This window comes from Rattus norvegicus, chromosome 9 (assembly GCF_036323735.1).
Source record: "Rattus norvegicus strain BN/NHsdMcwi chromosome 9, GRCr8, whole genome shotgun sequence".
In the NCBI taxonomy this organism is placed as follows: Eukaryota; Metazoa; Chordata; class Mammalia; order Rodentia; family Muridae; genus Rattus; species Rattus norvegicus.
Window position 1 is genome coordinate 84,136,774 of NC_086027.1, and position 17,416 is coordinate 84,154,189.

The 17,416-nt window shown below is 46.1% G+C and overlaps 2 protein-coding genes across 7 annotated transcripts; one reads left to right on the forward strand and one right to left on the reverse strand.

Moving 5' to 3' along the window:
- The first annotated feature begins 88 nt into the window (after positions 1 to 88).
- On the forward strand, positions 89 to 7,057 carry Ankzf1 (ankyrin repeat and zinc finger peptidyl tRNA hydrolase 1). 4 transcript variants are annotated; one of them, NM_001014219.2, is made up of 13 exons: positions 89 to 617; positions 2,173 to 2,279; positions 2,496 to 2,598; positions 2,721 to 2,914; positions 3,265 to 3,377; positions 3,466 to 3,613; positions 3,812 to 4,040; positions 4,183 to 4,338; positions 5,333 to 5,813; positions 5,946 to 6,057; positions 6,157 to 6,324; positions 6,456 to 6,541; positions 6,708 to 7,057. In NM_001014219.2, exons 1-13 carry the CDS (start codon positions 392 to 394, stop codon positions 6,829 to 6,831), a joined length of 2,247 nt encoding a protein of 748 aa, NP_001014241.2. In that variant the 5' UTR covers positions 89 to 391; the 3' UTR covers positions 6,832 to 7,057. The 4 variants fall into 4 exon arrangements, 3 of the variants coding, with proteins under 3 accessions (NP_001014241.2, XP_063123481.1, XP_006245310.1); XM_063267411.1 differs by lacking the exon at positions 3,466 to 3,613 and having other exon boundaries at positions 392 to 617; positions 3,234 to 3,377; positions 6,708 to 7,036; XM_006245248.3 differs by lacking the exon at positions 4,183 to 4,338 and having other exon boundaries at positions 392 to 617; positions 6,708 to 7,036.
- On the reverse strand, positions 5,220 to 17,403 carry Glb1l (galactosidase, beta 1-like). Of its 3 annotated transcripts, NM_001127529.2 has the most exons (17): positions 17,385 to 17,403; positions 16,020 to 16,349; positions 15,691 to 15,857; positions 15,314 to 15,464; positions 14,945 to 15,005; positions 10,470 to 10,564; positions 10,199 to 10,373; positions 10,020 to 10,078; positions 9,800 to 9,921; positions 9,664 to 9,704; positions 9,352 to 9,470; positions 9,004 to 9,078; positions 8,798 to 8,887; positions 8,530 to 8,643; positions 7,980 to 8,111; positions 7,561 to 7,776; positions 7,067 to 7,407 (listed from the first exon to the last, which is right to left on the reverse strand). In NM_001127529.2, exons 2-17 carry the CDS (start codon positions 16,077 to 16,079, stop codon positions 7,144 to 7,146), a joined length of 1,941 nt encoding a protein of 646 aa, NP_001121001.1. In that variant the 5' UTR covers positions 16,080 to 16,349; positions 17,385 to 17,403; the 3' UTR covers positions 7,067 to 7,143. The 3 variants fall into 3 exon arrangements, with proteins under 3 accessions (XP_008765447.1, XP_038939293.1, NP_001121001.1); XM_008767225.4 differs by lacking the exons at positions 10,199 to 10,373; positions 10,470 to 10,564; positions 17,385 to 17,403 and having other exon boundaries at positions 5,220 to 7,407; positions 16,020 to 16,142; XM_039083365.2 differs by lacking the exons at positions 8,798 to 8,887; positions 9,004 to 9,078; positions 17,385 to 17,403 and having other exon boundaries at positions 5,220 to 7,407; positions 16,020 to 16,142.
- Between the last annotated feature and the right edge of the window lie 13 nt (positions 17,404 to 17,416).

The following is a 17,416-nucleotide window of genomic DNA, read 5'->3' on the forward strand; positions in this document are numbered from 1 at the left end:
AATTCTTAGCCCAGGGGGCAGGACGGAAGGTTAGAGGCGGGTCTTGGAGAGCAGAGGACCAATAGTGTGCTCTACGTGATGAGGGGTTGGGCTACGGGCGCGGCAGTGTGTCCCCTTCGCCTCTCCGTAGCTACCGGATTGTTGTGTGTTGCAGAAATCCAGTTTTCGAACGGTGGACTTGCGTGTGGCTCTGCTCTTGGGACATTAGCGGGTCGAGTGGCGAAGTTCGGTGTCCGTGCTAGTAGATCGGTTGGGTAGCCTCTGACTGGTAGACTCCTGGACCCGATTTGGGTCTCGGTGCTTTCCATTTCACTCCTGAAGATCCTCACGTATTTCCCGCAGAACTGAGTTGTGGTAGCGGGTGAAGGCCGAGGGGCCTTTCTGTGTGGGGATGACCAGGCCGGCTGCCGACGCAGTAGTAGAATCTCGCTCTGGAGAGCTGTTTCTGCCCTCCGTTTCTTCTTCAGCCATGTTGCCAGCTCCACGTGCAGCCCCAGTCCCTGCCTCGGTTTCCCTGTTGACCCTCAACGGGGAAGCTCCACTTGTTCGGGGCCTGAGCCTGGTGAGCCAAGCTCCCGGGGAGGCTCTGGCCTGGGCGCCGCGTACTTCCTGTCCAGGTATCCGGGATGCTTTGGGGTGGAACTTGGAGGAACGTCACAGGGTTCTGTGGAGCCTATTAACACGGAAGACTTTTACATCATGATTTCCCAGTTTAGGAATCCACACTGATTCTTTCTGTTGCCCTCCCTTTTCTTTCCCCAGTATATTTCAGCCTTGTGAAATATACAGGGCTGGGCCATGGATTGTCACCACAAAAGTTTCTAACTGTTGTTTATATCTCGTTACAGTAATACCACTGGTTTTAAAACATCAACATCGTACCTAGCTCTATTTCAGTGGGCTTTAGTCAGATATATCCACTTTTACAAAGTACAGAATTGACTGATTTTGTACGCAATTTTGTCTTTGGCTGTGTTTTCTTGCGCTTTGGTTGTCCACTGTAACTGGGACTATAAGATGTAAATTTAGAAACTGGTTTTATATGGTTAAAAGTAATTTTAATCTGGGAGTTGTGCCACCCACTTGTAATCCCAGCATTTAGGAATCTAAGGCAAGAAGAGGGAGTTTAAGAACAACCTAGACTGTACAGTGGGACCTTGTCTGGTGGGGGAGGGGGGCTAGAGAATGTAGAGGTGTTAGTAGATCTGGGTTTCATCCGCAGTACCGCAGAAGTATTTTAGGGCTTACTAGGAAAGGAGCTGAAGTCCAGTTACCTTTCAGACACCGTGATGTAAGATTTTGGTTAGGTATCAAGATGTGGCAGATCATCCCTGGACTTGTTTTCCTGGGTGTGTGCTTGCTTATCCTCAGAGAGACCACTGTGTATACCCACAAGTTCATTATTGGGAGCAAGGGAATATAAGGGATTGCCCATTATCCATTTCAATGGAGGCATTTTGTTTTGTTTTTGAGACAGGGTCTTACTGGAAAACTTTGGTTGGCCTGGAGCTCACTATGTAGACCAGACTGACCTCTAACTCATAGGAAATCTGTCTGCCTCTGCCTCCCAGCTGCATCACCAAGTCCAGCTCCAGTTAAGTTTGATGTAGAGAGAGAGAAGTACTTCTGGAGTTAGCCTTTACTGTGTATCTGACTGAGGATTTGGAAAACATTGACTCAGAAAACATTTTCCTGATTGATGGCTGTTTTGATAATTTACCCTTGGTAGATGGTTCTTTGGATATGTTGAGTAGCACTTAATAGACTGAAAAAGGAGTTGGGGGTGGGATGAAAAAGGAGTTCAGTGGTACAGAAGAACATTCTTAGGATGTGTGGGATCTTAAGTTCAAGCCACAACACCAAACAGGAGAAGATTTAACCTTATTACCATCCGTTTTCTACAAGATTTCCCCAAACAATCCACTTTGATAACTGAAATGTAATATTTAATTGTACATTTATCTTTTCAAGAGTATTTATTGTACAAAATAGTTACTGTATGATTTATTTCATGATTGCCGGATTATAAATTCTTGGAAGGCAAAGTCATGCCATCTTTTTTTCTTCTGTATTATCAGGTATTCAATATATATATAGTCCTGGGTACTGTAGGTTCACTGTAGATTGGATAGAATCCCTTTCTATTTCCAATTACCCTTTTCTTCCTTTCAGGAGAGAACACAAGCTCAGGGAGAAAAGTATCTCCATGTTCTCTGGATATTTCAGATAAATTATTTTGTTCAGCCTGTGACCAGGTCTTCCAGAACCACCAGGAACAGGTAAAAGGTCAGAGTATGGGATTAGATGTTAGAAGCAGAAGGTAATTCTGGGTAGAAAGAGGTAAGACATGAGTTTAATAAAGGTCCATAGTTGTCTAGTGTACTTAGTATTAACCGGGTATATTTCCTATAGTTCTGTGACTAGCTCTGTCTACTGTACACAGCCAAGGTAGGCTGTATTTCCACTCTCTGCCTCCCTCTTTTCCTTCACACCAGAGAGAACATTATAAACTTGATTGGCATCGCTTTAACCTAAAACAACGTCTCAAGAATAAGCCTCTCCTATCTGCTTCAGACTTTGAAAGGCAAAGCTCCAGAGGTAATGCTTGTTACAGAAAAACCTGTATGGGAGCAGAAGGTCAGGGTGGGAAAGACCTCTTGGGATTCCAAGAAAGGTCAGGGGTGGAGTGTCAAACTTGTATGTCCCATATTTGTCTTCAGGAGATCTTTCCAGCATCTCAGGATCAGAAGACTCAGACTCAGCCAGTGAAGAGGACTTGCTGACACTGGATGAGGAGAGGGCTGAATCTGAAAAACCCAACCGACCCCCTGGATTCTACCCACATCGGGTCCTTTTCAGAAACGCCCAGGGCCAGTTTCTTTATGCCTATCGTTGTGTCCTAGGCCCTCACCAGGCAAGTAACAGTACAGGTTGTGTGATCAGTGCCAGCTTTTGTATACTAGGTTTTCTTCAGCCAATGTATGTCTTATTTTCTTCCTTTTGGGTAAGGCTATTGTACCTGACAGCATAATCTTGAATTGAACTGGCCAGGATCTTGAAAAGGTCAAGTGTAATGGGATTAAGTCTAAATTGTGGTTATATCATTCCCATCTTCCACCACTACCTCTTGAAGTCTCAAATATCTTTTGTGAAATGGAAGTGATGCCAAGGGTGGTTGTAATGAGTGAGATAATGCAATATAACACTTGGTTTCTTGTTTTTAATACATACAGCATGTGGAATGTTTGTTGATGTGTCTTCTAGATTCCTCCAGAAAAGGCAGAATTGCTGCTACAAAACCTGCAAAATGGAGGTCCCAGACACTACGTGGTGCTCATGGCTGCAGCTGGGCATTTTGCTGGTGCCATTTTCCAAGGGTGAGAGGGTGTTGAATGGGGGATGGATGTACCCCACTAACTTGGGAGTACTGCCTAGTCTCCAGTACTGAGTTTGTGCCATCTACAGAAGAGAAGTGGTGGCACACAAAACCTTTCACCGTTACACTGTGCGGGCCAAGCGGGGCACAGCCCAGGGCCTTCAGGATGCCCAGGGTAGGGCATCCCGCTCTGCTGGAGCCAACTTGAGGCGTTACAATGAAGCCATGCTCTACAAGGTGAGTTAGGCCTTACAGATCTGGTAGTCCACTGATCTCATGTTTTTCTAGTTTTTGGGATAGACAATAGGAATTTCCAGAAACATTCTCTCATTTTTTTTCTATCTTCCTCTCCCTTTGTATGATCAGAAGGCCATTGTTTGAAGATTTTTTTAATGCAGCAGATGAAACTATGCTAAGTGGAGTTACTCTCTTTAGGATGTTCGTGACCTGCTGGCAGGGCCAACCTGGTCCAAAGCACTAGGAGAGGCAGAAACAATACTGCTGCATGCCCCACGCTCTGGCCGGTCCTTGTTCTTTGGAGGCCAAGGGGCACCCCTACAAAGGAGTGATTTCCGACTTTGGGATATCCCTCTCACCACCCGCAGACCCACTTTTGGAGAGCTTCAGCGTGTACTCCATAAGCTGACCACCTTGCAGGTGTATGGTGTGTATTCCGGGTCTGGGGACTTCATACACAGACCAGTGAATCCAGTGGGTTTTCTAGCTCATGGACTGCAAGACAATTGACCTGAGTTAGTTTTTCCAAGCCTAAATTTGAGAAAGGTTTTTTTGTTGTTTCATGGCAGATGAAGACCCTCGAGAAATGGTCAGATTTCACTCTCCTGAGACACACTGCAAACCAGTGAGAGAAGAGAGGAAAAGGGATACTGAGAAAGAAAAAACAAAGGTCCCTAGTGATGCAAATAAGGCACTTGGGCAGGATGAAGAACCACTCAAACAAGGTTTGAGCACCATCTGGCAATTGTAAAATGCCTATCTGCCTTGGAAATGCAGTAGCCAATTCTCATAACTGACCCATCTAAAGGTTGATAGGTGAGCCCTTAAACTATACCCACAGCCATCCATACACTCATCCCTGTGAGCATCTGTTTATAAAAATAAGGTGTGTTGTAAAAGGAAACATGTTTTCCTTTTGTTGTTTTGAGAGTGTCTCACTTCAACCCAGATTGGTCTAGAGCTCACTATATAGCACCCACACTGGCCTTGAAATCATGGCAGTCTTCCTGCCTCAGCCACCCAAATGCTGGGATTATACACGAACCACCACACTAAGCTGCTTTCTGAACCAGGCAGGGTCTTTGTTGCCTAGCCCAGGCTGGCCTGGACTGTCTGTCGTCCAGGTTGATCTTAAACGCACTGTCCTTTTGCTTCCAGTTCCCAAATGCTGGGATTACAGGCATATACTACCACATCTGTCAACTGAGACATCTTTAGTGACTTGCTAAATCTTAGGACTGTTCATGGATATATTCCTGGTATTTAACGTGGAGGGAATGTGTTGTTTGAGTTTGATTGGATGCTGTGCTTGGGGCTAAACATTGCTTTCCTTTACTTTTGGAATTTTTTTTTTTTTTGATTGCTTTTGTTTTTTGATGTTGTTGGGATTTTGGGGTTTTTAAGGCAGGTCTCACTATATAGCTCTGGTTGTCTTGGAATTCAGCCAGATAAACCAGGCTGGCCCTGATCTCATAGAGATCCACCTGCCTCTGCCTCCCAAGGGCTGGAATTAAAGGTATGTGCCACCATGTTGGTGCTTTACTTTGTACTGTTCTGTTTAAAAACAGGGACAGGGAGAGTCCAGGGACAGAATAAAAACACTTCATTTCAGGATGATCTGGAGTATCTTTTTATAAATGTAAACCCATCTGAGGAAGCCCACATCTTTCTACCCTCTCCCTATTCCTTAGACAGATCTGAGATCATATCCTTTTCTAGGTTCCGAGTCTCAGGAAGAAGATGGCTCCGAAGTAGAGTTGGAGCTAGTAGAGCTGACACTGGGGACCCTGGATCTTCGTGAATTTGAAGTATTGCCCAAGCGGAGGAAGAAGAGGAAAAAGAAGGAGAGAAGTCAAAAGCAGCAATGTGGGGCACATGGGCCCCTTCTTCAGCAACCTCAAGATGAGCCATTCTCACAGCCAACCCAAGTGGTTGCAACCCCATTGGACACTTTGGTCGATGAGGCCAAAGCCCCTGGTCAACCAGAGCTCTGGGATATGCTTCTAGCTGCTTGTCGTGCTGGGGAAGTTGAGGTGCTAAAGCTGCAGCTAGCCACTGGGCCTGTAGACCCTGGAGTTATGTCCCTACTCAGTGCCCCTTTGGGCTCTGGTGGCTTTACTCTCCTGCATGCAGCAGCCGCAGCTGGAAGAGGCTTAGTAGTTCGTTTGCTGTTGGAGGCAGGTGCTGACCCCACTGTGCAGTGAGTATCTCCTTGGCCCCATTTAGGTGTAGAGAGCATAACATGGTGGCTCATGTTGGCACTTGATACTCTTTCCTTGTGCAGTGCCAGGAAAAGCAGGAGTTAAACTTGGTTTTGGGTTTTTGTCTTTAGTGACTCTAGGGCTCGGCCACCTTATACTGTAGCAGCTGACAGATCAACGCGTAATGAATTCCGGAGGTTCATGGAGAAGAATCTTGATGCTTATGATTACAGCAAGGCTCGGGTGAGCTGGAAAAGGAGCTAGAGTGGAGGGCATCAGAGATCCTCATTAGGTCCATTCTGCTTCCTTGTAGTTTTATAATACCTTTGGGAAATCTTCCAGGTGCCAGGGCCATTGACTCAAGAAATGGAGGCCCGGCAGGCTACAAGGAAAAAGGAGCAGAAGGCAGCTCGACGGCAGCGGGAGCAACAGCAGCGGAAGCAGAGGGAACAGGAAGAACAGGAGCAAGAGGAGCGAAGGCGGTTTGCTGCCCTCAGTGACCGAGAGAAGGTGAGGCTGTAGGGTCTTACGCTGTCTGACTTCGGTGGAGCCTGCCTCCCTCCCGAGACTGAACCATTATTTCCTGAGTGTACTGTTCATCGCTGGGACTTTGGACTGTAACATCTTCTCTTTTTTTGCAGAGAGCTCTGGCTGCAGAGCGCCGACTTGCTGCCCAGTTGGGAGCCCCTAGCCCTCCAGTTCCTGACTCTGCAGTTGTCAATGCTGGGTATGGGGGCCAGGGGATGAGTTGTTACAGGAGCCTTCTGAACATCATGGTGTTCAGAAGGGTTGCAAAGGGGACTTGAGATCCCTGGGACCTTTAAGGGCTGGGCTATGCTTAGATGGGAAAGCTTGTGGGTACCTGTCCAGCCATTTTTCTTCCTTCTGTTCAGGCGCTGCTGGAGTTGTGGTGTGTCCCTCCAAGGCCTCATTCCCTTTCACTACCTCGATTTCTCTTTCTGCTCCACACGTTGCCTTCGAGACCATCGCAGTCAGGCAGGGAGGCCGTCATCATGATTTCTTATAGCCACCTGGGGCCAACTCTGGGTCCCAAGAGGACACATCCAGACCTAGAGCTCTCTTCCTCCTTGTGAAGCTTGACATTATTTGGAAGATGGGCAGTGAAGGACACTCAGGAACTGGGGCAAAGACAGGGCCCCAAAGGTGTGTGGGGCCAGTACTGTCTTTGGAATTTTAATCACAATAAAGTTTGGCAAGAAAACTGTGTATGTACTTACACTCAGAGGGATTGTAGCCTTTGATTCTTTATGGTCACTGTGGCCGTCATCAAAGGATCCTGCCCTGTGTCCCAGACTCCAGGGTCATCTTTCAGTGCCCACTTAACTCTATTGGTTCATAGGAACCTTGTGGTTCTGAGAGAAGATAGTTATACCCCCAATGCAAAGTGCTATTGAGGATAGGCTTATCCAAAAATTGGATCTGGGGGTCATGAGGCACATCTTCTAGTTCCAGCAATGTGATTTTGTTGATTGAGCTACCAAACAGCAGAGGTCTTGGCACGTATAGGGTCTGTTGTGGACCCCGCATTGTCCAGTACCGACCCAGGTTAAACCCATTGATCCATACTTGGCCCTGGGGGAAGGGATGGAGTAGAAAAACAAAGGATCAGCTCTCTATGGGTAGACTTACCCCCTTTCAGGTTTCTGATCAGATTGAAATGTGTATTTCCAATTTTGTTTTCTTGAATGTGCCCCCCACAATTCCTTCTACCACCATTAGCAATACCTTGGTCCATCCAGGTAGATAGAGAAATGTGTCCCCAAGTAAGCCTAAAGCCGGAAACTTTGCAGAATAGAAGGCAGGGACAGAGGGAGCTTGAGGCTGGGCTCTTTTCATCAGCTGCAAGGGGATCCACCATTTTACAAGCTTATCCACCTTGAGAGGGAACATCATCCACCCAGTGAGGACTGTCTGCCCCAGAAGTGGTGGTTCTAACAGGCCCTGTGGGGAAGCAAGTGCAAAGTCACTCACTGAGTCAGGGCCCACAATGTCCCCAGCAAGCCTGGAATGGAACTGGCCCTGGCCACATCCTCAAGCATCATTCCTCTGCCTACACCTAATGGCAGAGTTCTTCCATGAGGCCCAGCTCCCCAAGAAAGATGGTTAACAAGGGTCCAGGGGAAGAAGAGACAAGCCTAGCTCACCTTGAAGTCACTGTGGTTAGACCCAAAACTGAGCCTCCCCATATTCTCTAGCAATATATCCAGCCTGGTCCCTACTTTCCCAGTCAAATACAGTTCTTCTTTCAAGCTCCGTTCCAGAATGCCCTTCAATACCTGTGGATGAGAGATAGGCTCTGGTAAAGGAAGGACCCAGTGTTTAGTTCTTGGCCACTACACAGTGAGTCATGTTAGAACACTTTATTTGGAGGACAGGAGAATGGAATCACCTGATTGGTTGTCTACCATTCTTCTGATATCTGCTTTTTTTGAAACAGGGTCTCTGTCCAGACTGAAAAGTCACTATACAGCCCAGGCTTGTGACTTCCTGGCTTCAGACTACTTAGTGTTGGAAATGCAGGTACACCCCACCATGTCCCTAGTTAAAAAACTTATCACATTCTCCCCATATCCTAGCTTAGAACCTGGGCAGACAGATGGGGAAGGAATGGGGATGGGGAAAATTTAAAGCCAAAGGGTATTTGGGGAAGGGATGGAATTGAAAGCATAATTTGGTTGAGGATTAGATTCTTACCCCATCTACCATCACATAGGCACGGTCATGAATTCCATTATTTGGCACCCACAATGGTGTTGGTTCTGAAACAGTGTAAGTCATATAGGTCCGGTACAGCATAAAGCCACGGTCCTAGATACAGAAGGATGAGGACTTAAAGGATGAGGACTTAAGATGAAATGGTGATAAGATAGAGCATGCGTGGAAGATTAGTAGCCAAAGGGATTTTTGGCTGTAGCTGTTCAAGGAGCCTACCACTCCCTTCAGATATGAGTTTATATCTTACCAGTTTGACAGCCTCAAAGGTCAATGGCAAAACTGAATGGATGGGGCCTTCTGGGCAGAGAAAGTCTAGGAAAGACAGCAAATTCCCATCCTGTGAGGACAAAGGGCAATCTACTGTTAAACTTCTGGAATTGAGGGCTGCTCAAGGTAACTGATTCAGAAAACAACAGTATAAAATCAGAATCAGAAAAGACAGGAGAAACTTACCAGGCTCATAGTTAGTGGTCCAAGCTTCATCTTGGGGCTGGGGGGAGGTAAAGGTCCCAAGGGAATTTCCTGGAACTGAGCCCAAATTCCCTCAGTAGTCATAGGAAAACCAAAACAATCCAAGGCTCTAAAAGGAGGTTCTGGACCTGGAACCCAGGGATGGGCTGAGGGAGTCATGAAAACCCTACAATTTTTCACATGTGGAATTCGCCAGATGGTTCTATATGAGTGGGAACTGCTTCATAGAATGCTAAGTGGGCTCTGTTCTCCCAGACAAACACCACCAGTTTGTAGGGCTCCTTTACAATATGGGCACTCTCCCTTCTCCCCAATTAATTAAAAGGGCACCTTGCTGATGACATTTTGAATTGCAAAAAGCTTAGGTGTGGGGTCTCCTGCTTCAGATATGGGTGCATCATAGTCGTAGCTGGTAGTAATCGGAAGGAAGTACCCCTTGTCATCAGCACCTGCGTTAAAGTACTTTAATTAATTCAACTTCATCTTAGGTGATAAGCACTAAGCACAGAGCCTCATGCAGAAAACCTTGCCATGCGAGAAAAAAGTGGTTGCTATATACAGCTTCTACATAGGCTAATCTACCCAGACCAAGCATATGATTCCTTGTGTCCTCCCTGAGTCCCCCAAAGAGATGATACTTACCATTCCAGTATCCAAAGTTGGTACCTCCATGAAACATATACCTAAAGTGGGGTAAGTGGGGGAAAGGGCACAATCTGACCTGTGGAATCTTAACTTTAAACCCCAGCTCCCAGGAACATATTGTGTGTCCAGTTACATGTTCACACTGGCTCCCAACTTGAGTATTCTTTCTAGTCCTCTAGCTACAGCTGGAGTGGACCGTGTGGAGTGGTTTTGGCCCCAGTAATCCAGCCAGCCTGTATAATACTCGGAGTTCACCTAGAGGGAGAAGTGAAAGGAGCCACAGTGAGGTGGGAACAAGCTGGACCCATTCCAGCCGGATTGTTTTTCTCATTCCCCTTCCTATGGCCTCTCACCAATGGCCCATGAGGTTCATACTCCCGAAGCAGGGAAAAGATTCTGGTCACGTTGTCAGCTGCAAAAAGGAAAAAAAGTGTTAAAAAAACAAACAAACAAACAAACAAAAAAAACCCAAAAACATCACAGAGGAGGTGACTGTGTCCCAGACTCCACTCCCAACCCTTGTTTAAGAGACCTGGGCCAAAATCTACAGTGGCATAGAGTCCCTGAAGGGAACCACATCTGAGTCCTTGAGGCCCATCTGTGGTGAAGAGCAAGATCTCGTCTCCTAGTAATGCACGGAAGAGGCCAGCCAAGTGTCTCATATACTTGAAATCACAGACCTTGTAGCTACCATATTCATTCTCCACCTGCCAGGGACAATGAAAAGAGAAGCCCAGCTATGAGACAAAGGTTAAAAACAGTGCGCACCTGCGTCTTGTGGCCCGTCCACTTCCCATTCATACCTGAATGCTAATGATGTTGCCCCCATTGTGGTAGAGAAATGGATATATCTTTGGCAGCAAAACCTTGAACCAGGAGTCCACAGCATGAAGGAAGGCTAAAGGAAGGAGCTCTGCTTATTAGGGGCCATGAATTTCCAGGTCTCAACAACACCCCCAGCATCTTTGACAGCAACCTCAGTGCTAAGTCTGGGCTGTAGTATCCTTTTCCCTGGCTTACAACTAAATTGAAAGAGCAGTAAAAATTTTAATTATTTAATTTTTTATGTGTATGTGTATGAGTATTTTTGGCTGCATGTATGTCTTTGTACCAAGTGCTTGGTGACTGTAGAGGAGGCCAGAATCTAGAGGGTTGGATCCTCGGGAACTGGAGTTACAGTAATGAGCCACCACATGGGTGCTGGAAATCAAGCCTAGGTCCTTTATAAGAGCAGTCAATGCTCTGATGTGCTAGGTCATCACTCCAGCCTCAGGAGCAGTGACTCTTAGAGGAAACTCTCAGCACAGGAAACTGTAGTGTCCTAAGACTCCACATATGATAAGGCTAAACACTCTATGAGCTATATATAATCAGCTAGCACCTAAGAGTACTGTGAAATTTAACAGGAAAGGAGTATTTGACCTGTATTCAGTCAGTCCATACATTATGCCTTAAATTCTCAACTCCTATTTATTACTTTTAGAATTCCCTCAATGACTTCATGTTATGTTCTCTGCCTGACACTTTTCCTCCTCTTCTCCTTTCCCTAGTTGATGCTAACTCATGCCTCAATGCTTTATGCTCATGCTTTTAAATCACACACACACACACACACACACACACACACACACACACACACACACACACATTTATACATAAATACATACATGCATGTGTGTTATTAAGATGTGTATGCCAGCCGAGGAGTGGTTTGGACCAGCAGATCAAAGTAGGGATAACCAGAGTAGTTAAATTCAGTGTTGTTGAGAGCAATCCTGGTGTATGTATGAATAAATGTATATGCTGTGGCACATGTGTGAACCATAACCTTGAGGACTCACTTGTCTCCTTCCACCACCTGGATCTCAAACCATGCATTTGGGTCACCAAGCATGGTGACAGGCATTTTCTCTCACGCCTATACTCCTTTTTTTTTCCAGACAAGGTTTTTCTATGAAGTCTAGGAACTTACTATGTAAATCAGGCTGTCCTTGAATTCAGGAGATCTGTCATCCTCAACCTCCTAGGGCTAGGATTAAAGACTTGCACATGACTAAATCTTCCTCTTTGTTATAAACTTCCTCCAGAAAGCCCCTCCCAGCACAGGAGGAATAGGAATTCAAAGCTGTGAGGAATTCTAAATTCTAATAGCAACAAGGTTGTGCCACGGGCCAGCCTGGACTACATGAGAACCTGCCTCAAACAAACAAACCTCTACTGTCCCCAGATAAGATTGGACCCTTTTGTCACAGTCTCACTTCATGTGGGCTCTTTTAAGGACATGACAAATAGTATTTGAACGACTGTCTTTAACCAATGGCAGGATCCAGTGCTGATGGAGTACCCCTGCCCACCGGAGGACAGAGCTCCTGCCCACCGGAGGACAGAGCTCCTGCCCACCGGAGGAAACAGCAGAGTCTCTGGGTAGACTCAGTGAAAGGTATTTTAAAGAAAATTTTAAAATTATTTTTTTGTTGTTCATGTTTTTAAGACAGAGTTTCTCCATGTGGCCCTGGCTGTCTTGGAAATCACTGTAGATCAGTTTGACCTAGAACTCAAGAGATCGCTTGCCTCTGCCAATAGAGTGCTGGGATTGGAGTGTATGCTACCACCTTCTGGCCAGTTTTGAATTATTTGTTTGTTTCGCTGTGTAGCCCTGGCTGTCCTGGACTTGCTTTGTACACCAGGCTGGCCTCAAACTCACAGAGATCTGCCTGCCTCTGCTCCTGAGTGCTGGTATTGAAGGCATGTCTGGCTCATTCTTAAATTCTTAAAAGAAGCTTTAAATTACATTTATTTAGTGTGTGTATGCATTCAAGCCACGGCAGGTTTGCAGAGGTCAAAGACAACTTGCAGAAGTCGGTTCTCCCCCTTCACCACAGGAATCCAAGGGCATCAAACTCAGGTCGTTAGGTTTGGAAGCAAGTACTTCTGCCTGTTGACCCATCTCATAAGTATTACTTCCTTTTTGTTTGGAAAAGAAAAGGTTTGTAGCCCTGGCTGGCCTAGAACTTCCTGTATACACAGGTTGGCCTTAAACTCAAAGAAGTTTGCTTGACTCTGCTACCCGAGGGCATTACGTATACCACCATGCCCAGCTCATTTTGTAAAAAAATCTAAAATCATTGAATTATTTTTTCTTCCTATGTTTACATCAAAGAGACCCATCTAAGCACATATGAAACCACATTTATTCACTCAAAAAATATGCATGGGGTGTCTGTGACTCTGCTTCAAGCACTGTCCTAGATGTATAGAAGGGACAGCAGGCAGAAGCAATCTTTGCCCTGTGGGTTCTTTCTCGAGTGGAGGCAGACAATAAATATATGAGAAAACTACAAAGTGTGTTAGGGGCAAGAAGAACAAGGCAGGAAAGGAGGCATACGATAGTTTCGGTATGGAATGCTTAAAACCTAGATGGTGGGGCTGGAGAGATGGCTCAGTGGTTAAGAGCACTGACTGCTCTTCCAGAGGTCCTGAGTTCAATTCCCAGCAACCACATGGTGGCTCACAACCATCTGTAATGAGATCTGATGCCCTCTTCTGACCTGCTGGTGTACACGCAGGCAGAACAATGTATACATAATAAATAAATAAATCTCTTTAAAAGAAAAAAAAAAACCTTAGATGGTGGCTGGAAGTTATCACGGAAGGTGATTTCTGCAGAGGTCCTGTGGAAGCACCATATGCAATGCCTGACACTGAGGCGGGAAAGTATGCAGAACAGCAACAAGGGCAGTATGGAGGGGGCCAAGGAAGCAAGCAGCAGCGGACACCAGGGAGCCAGGCCTATGGCCTGGGAGGCTGAGTATGTGGCTCATCTTGAATGACTTGACTGGAGATGGACGTTTTAAACTGTTTTCATAGAAGCCCACAAGTTGCTAGACTAAGAATAGACTCCATGTGAGGAAAGGCCAACTAGGAAGAGCAATGAGGGTGCAGTTAAGATGTCAGCAGGGGAGGTCTGTACCAGTAGGCGGCAGTGTAAGTGACCAGAAATAGTTAAATTCAACACTGACAGACTGAATGGAGGGTGACAGGAAAGAGTGTGGAGTGAGAGGAGAGGTGTGACGGGTTACACTGCAGTATTTAGAGTGCTGGGATGGGAAAACTCTAGAAGCAAATAGTTGCTTTGAAAGGCCATACCGGCACGTCAGTATCTGTTATTATTTATCTAAATAGAGAAACAGCACAGGAGTTTGGCATGTGTGGAGAAGCCATGGTAAAGGTCCTAGGAGAGAGATACATATTTTGGGGTCAATGCAGGTCAAATCTACCACACAAATGAACCAAATTACTCAGAAAAGAAAATTAGGAAAGAGATATGTCTAAGAACAGACTTGACTGGTCAGAAAATTGACTCTTTTTCTACCCATGGCCCACATCTGGCAGTCTCGTCAAATAAAAGTGTATCCACAAGTCTTGTTACACTCTGTCTCTTCCGTCTTCCTCTTTTCCCTCCCACTACTATCCCTGCACTTGAGCACCGTCACCGTCGATCATCTACCATAAGAACCCATTCACTCCTTCACTCTTGTTCTCTTTAACCCAGTTGCACCCAGGCTGAAGTGATATTAAAGCAAATCCAGCTGTGCCATAATTCTGGGGACATTTTCCAGTGGTTTTCTTCTGTAATTGGAATAAATCACAAAGCCCCATCACAGAACTGCAAGGGCCTCTACCATTTGCATAATCATCTCAGCTTAAGTTCCCAGTCACAGTCCTGCCTCCCTGACTACTGCTCCAGGCATGCTGTTCTACTTGCCTCCATCCCGCCATGTTTCTGCCACATTTGTCACTCGATCAGTGCTTTCTCTTTCACAAAAGCCAACTAAAATGTTAACCTTCTCAGAAAGTCTCTTTTCACTACCCTCAATACTTCTCATTATTCATTATTTCAACTCCTTATTTATGTAGCTTTTGTACAGTATATGATCTTATTTATAGTTTTGAAAAACAACTGTTTTTCCCACTCTGTTTTTTCCTTTCATGTTATTCAACTTCTCTTTAGTCCAAGCTGGCTTCCAACTTCCTACATAGTGGAGGATGATCTTAAACTCCTGATCCTCCCATGTCTACCTTATAAGCACTGGGATTATAGGCGTGCATCACTTGCCTGCTCTGCAGCTCACACTACTCTGTTTTATTTTGCACAGGACTAGGTCTTTGAGTTCTCAGTTTCTAGCATCCTGCTAGATGTGAAGGAAAGAATAAATGTATGACCTCTAAATGAGGGGTGGCCTCTTGTTCAGGCATTCATTTTGTTGTCTCAACTCACCAGGATCTGAGGTTCTCAGATGAATATCACGGTTTCGAAGCAACCAAGATGGGAGACCTCCCTTAAGGAAAACATAAAGGCAACACATGAGTAGCTAGGAGGGTTTGTTTCTGATTTGATACAGGGTTTCACTCTGTAGTCCAGGCTAGCTTCAGTCTGTCCCAACCTAAATTCTGGGATTACAGGATAAGCCATCTCTTCTTGAGCTTGAGACAAGTTGAGACAAGTTTTGCTTTGAGGTACAGTGGGGGAGGCAAGAAGGGAGGGGATTAAGTATAGCACTGGAAATGGCCCCTAGAGTGTGGGCAGAAAAGAGTTGAAACCCACAGGAACATCACCTCTGGTTCTGCTCTTTTCCAACTAACTCACCATCTCCCACTCAGCACAGATGTAAGGTCCTGGTCTCAGAATGACCAACAGGTTTGCTTTAGCTGCCTCATTCAGAAAGGCAGTGAGGTCCCGGCTGCCATTAAAGTTATAGATCCCAGGTTCTGGCTCATGGTAGTTCCAGGGCACATAACTGAGAAACGAAGATGTTAATAAGACCTAGAGTTTCCCTAGGAAACTCAGAACTTGCAGAGATGCAGCTAGAAAGAGGTTCTGGGCCGCCCTTTCTCACCCTTGCCTGAGGGGTCCTGGAGCTCAAACCCTTTACAAACCCAGTCAGTTTCCTGGGGAACCCCCCCCCCCCAATTTTAAAGAAGAGTAAACCTCGCTTTCACAAAGCTCTCGCGAGCACTTCTTACAATTGCACAGCGTTGAGGCCGCTCAATTTCATCTTGAGAAGTCGATCGGCCCAAAGAACCCGCGGTACGCGAAAGTAGTGCAGGCTGCCAGAAATATAGCGGAACGGGACCCCGTCCAGGAGGAATCTGTCATGTTGCCGATCCACTACGAAGGAGCGAGCTTCTGCCTGGAAGGGCAAAAGTCTGGCTCGAGTGGTCGGGAGTAAGGGTCAGTGTCTGCCAAGTGCTTAAGAGATAAAACTGGCCTTGTCAGTAGTTAGCTATTTCTCCACTGTTTTCTGTTTTTCCCTCCCCACACCCAGACAGGCAGTCTGACCCTCTCGGTTTACCTGGGACAGCAGCAGCAGAATCACAAGCCGCAGGAGCAGGGAAGGCAGGTCGGGTGGCATCTTCGGACCTTACAAAGTTCTTCTATTCAGTGAGGGCTTTCCCACCCGTCACGTGTCGGATTCCTGGGAGGGAACCTCATCAAGCAAAGGGGCGGAGACCACCTCAAGTTTTCAGGCCAGTTAACCCGGACTCTGCCCGTAGCCTTCCACCATCCACTAGTTTGTAAAATCCTCTATATATTACTTCTCGAAGTGCTGAACCCGAATCAACTCCATTAGCATCACCTGGGAGCTAGTTAGAAACGCAGAATCTCGGGTCCTACCCCAGACCTGTAGAATTAAAGTCTGTACTTTAACAAGCTTGCTCTTCTACGCTGAACTCTCGGAGGGCGGGAACGGCGTCTTATGTCCTCATGACTAGCAAAGGATCTGGCACAAATCAGGCTAAATCTATATGAATGGTAGCAGTAGGGTCAAAACGGATTCAGAAACAGTGGAAACCAGAAAATCTTCATGGTGATCATGACTATGAAAAGGGGAAATGGGTTACAAGGAGCCTGTTCTGGTCACTCTTATTTTTAAGGCGCACCCCTTTCCAATATATACCTGTCTGTCTAGGCAGGAGATGTGACGAAAACTGCATAAGCTTAGAAGTCTAATTTTCCATTTCTTCTGCCTTCACACCAGTGGATTTCAGGGTCAGGGTAGAAAATACTATAATTTCTGTTTATTAACACACACTGAAGGCTATGTTTCAAAAACTGTACAAAAGACATCTCATTTAGTTTTGAAACAGCCCATGAAATGATTTTCATTCTCATCTTACACACGAGGAAAATGAAGGTTGGAAATATTACGTGACTGTCCAAAGTCACAACTAGTTCAGTAGAGCTGGGATTGAACTAGTCACTTTGGCCTCATAATTCACAACACTTTGCTGTAGGTACTGACTTACAGCTGGGAAACATGCGGATCTGAAAGACTAATTCCTGGAGGTGACAAAGCTAGGAGACTGTTAGGACCAGATTTAGAAACTGGCATCTAGTTCAAGGGCACACTCTGACACTGGCCAGGTAGTGGAACACAGGCCAGACCCCTAAAAGTATTAAGGGGTCAGACCTCCAGGGATCTAAGGGTCAGCACCCGCCTTTCTCTGGTCCCTCCTCAAAGCTAGATTGTAATAAGTCACTTTCTAACTCCAGCGCGCGGGAGCTATAAGGCCTCCTACCTCCGACATTGAGAGACGGAGGTCCTAGGGGACTCGGGCAGAGCCCTGCTTTGCTCCCCTTTGGTACAAGTCCCTGCGTCTTGACCCTTACTGAAGGGCAAGTGGGAACCCTCGGCGAGATATAGAAACCAACCCACCCCAGGTCTAGCCCGGCCCCGGCCTCTCACTT

Excerpts from the sequence above, each read along its gene's own strand:
- Ankzf1 (NM_001014219.2), top strand. The coding sequence starts at position 392 with ATGACCAGGCCGGCTGCCGACGCAGTAGTAGAATCTCGCTCTGGAGAG. Across the intron at positions 3,614-3,811 it reads ATGAAGCCATGCTCTACAAG|GATGTTCGTGACCTGCTGGC; the intron begins GTGAGTTAGGCC and ends TACTCTCTTTAG. Across the intron at positions 4,339-5,332 it reads TGAAGAACCACTCAAACAAG|GTTCCGAGTCTCAGGAAGAA; the intron begins GTTTGAGCACCA and ends ATCCTTTTCTAG.
- Glb1l (NM_001127529.2), bottom strand. The coding sequence starts at position 16,079 with ATGCCACCCGACCTGCCTTCCCTGCTCCTGCGGCTTGTGATTCTGCTG. Across the intron at positions 9,079-9,351 it reads TTCAAAATGTCATCAGCAAG|TTCCAGGAAATTCCCTTGGG; the intron begins GTGCCCTTTTAA and ends ATTTGGGCTCAG. Across the intron at positions 8,888-9,003 it reads GACCACTAACTATGAGCCTG|GATGGGAATTTGCTGTCTTT; the intron begins GTAAGTTTCTCC and ends TTGTCCTCACAG.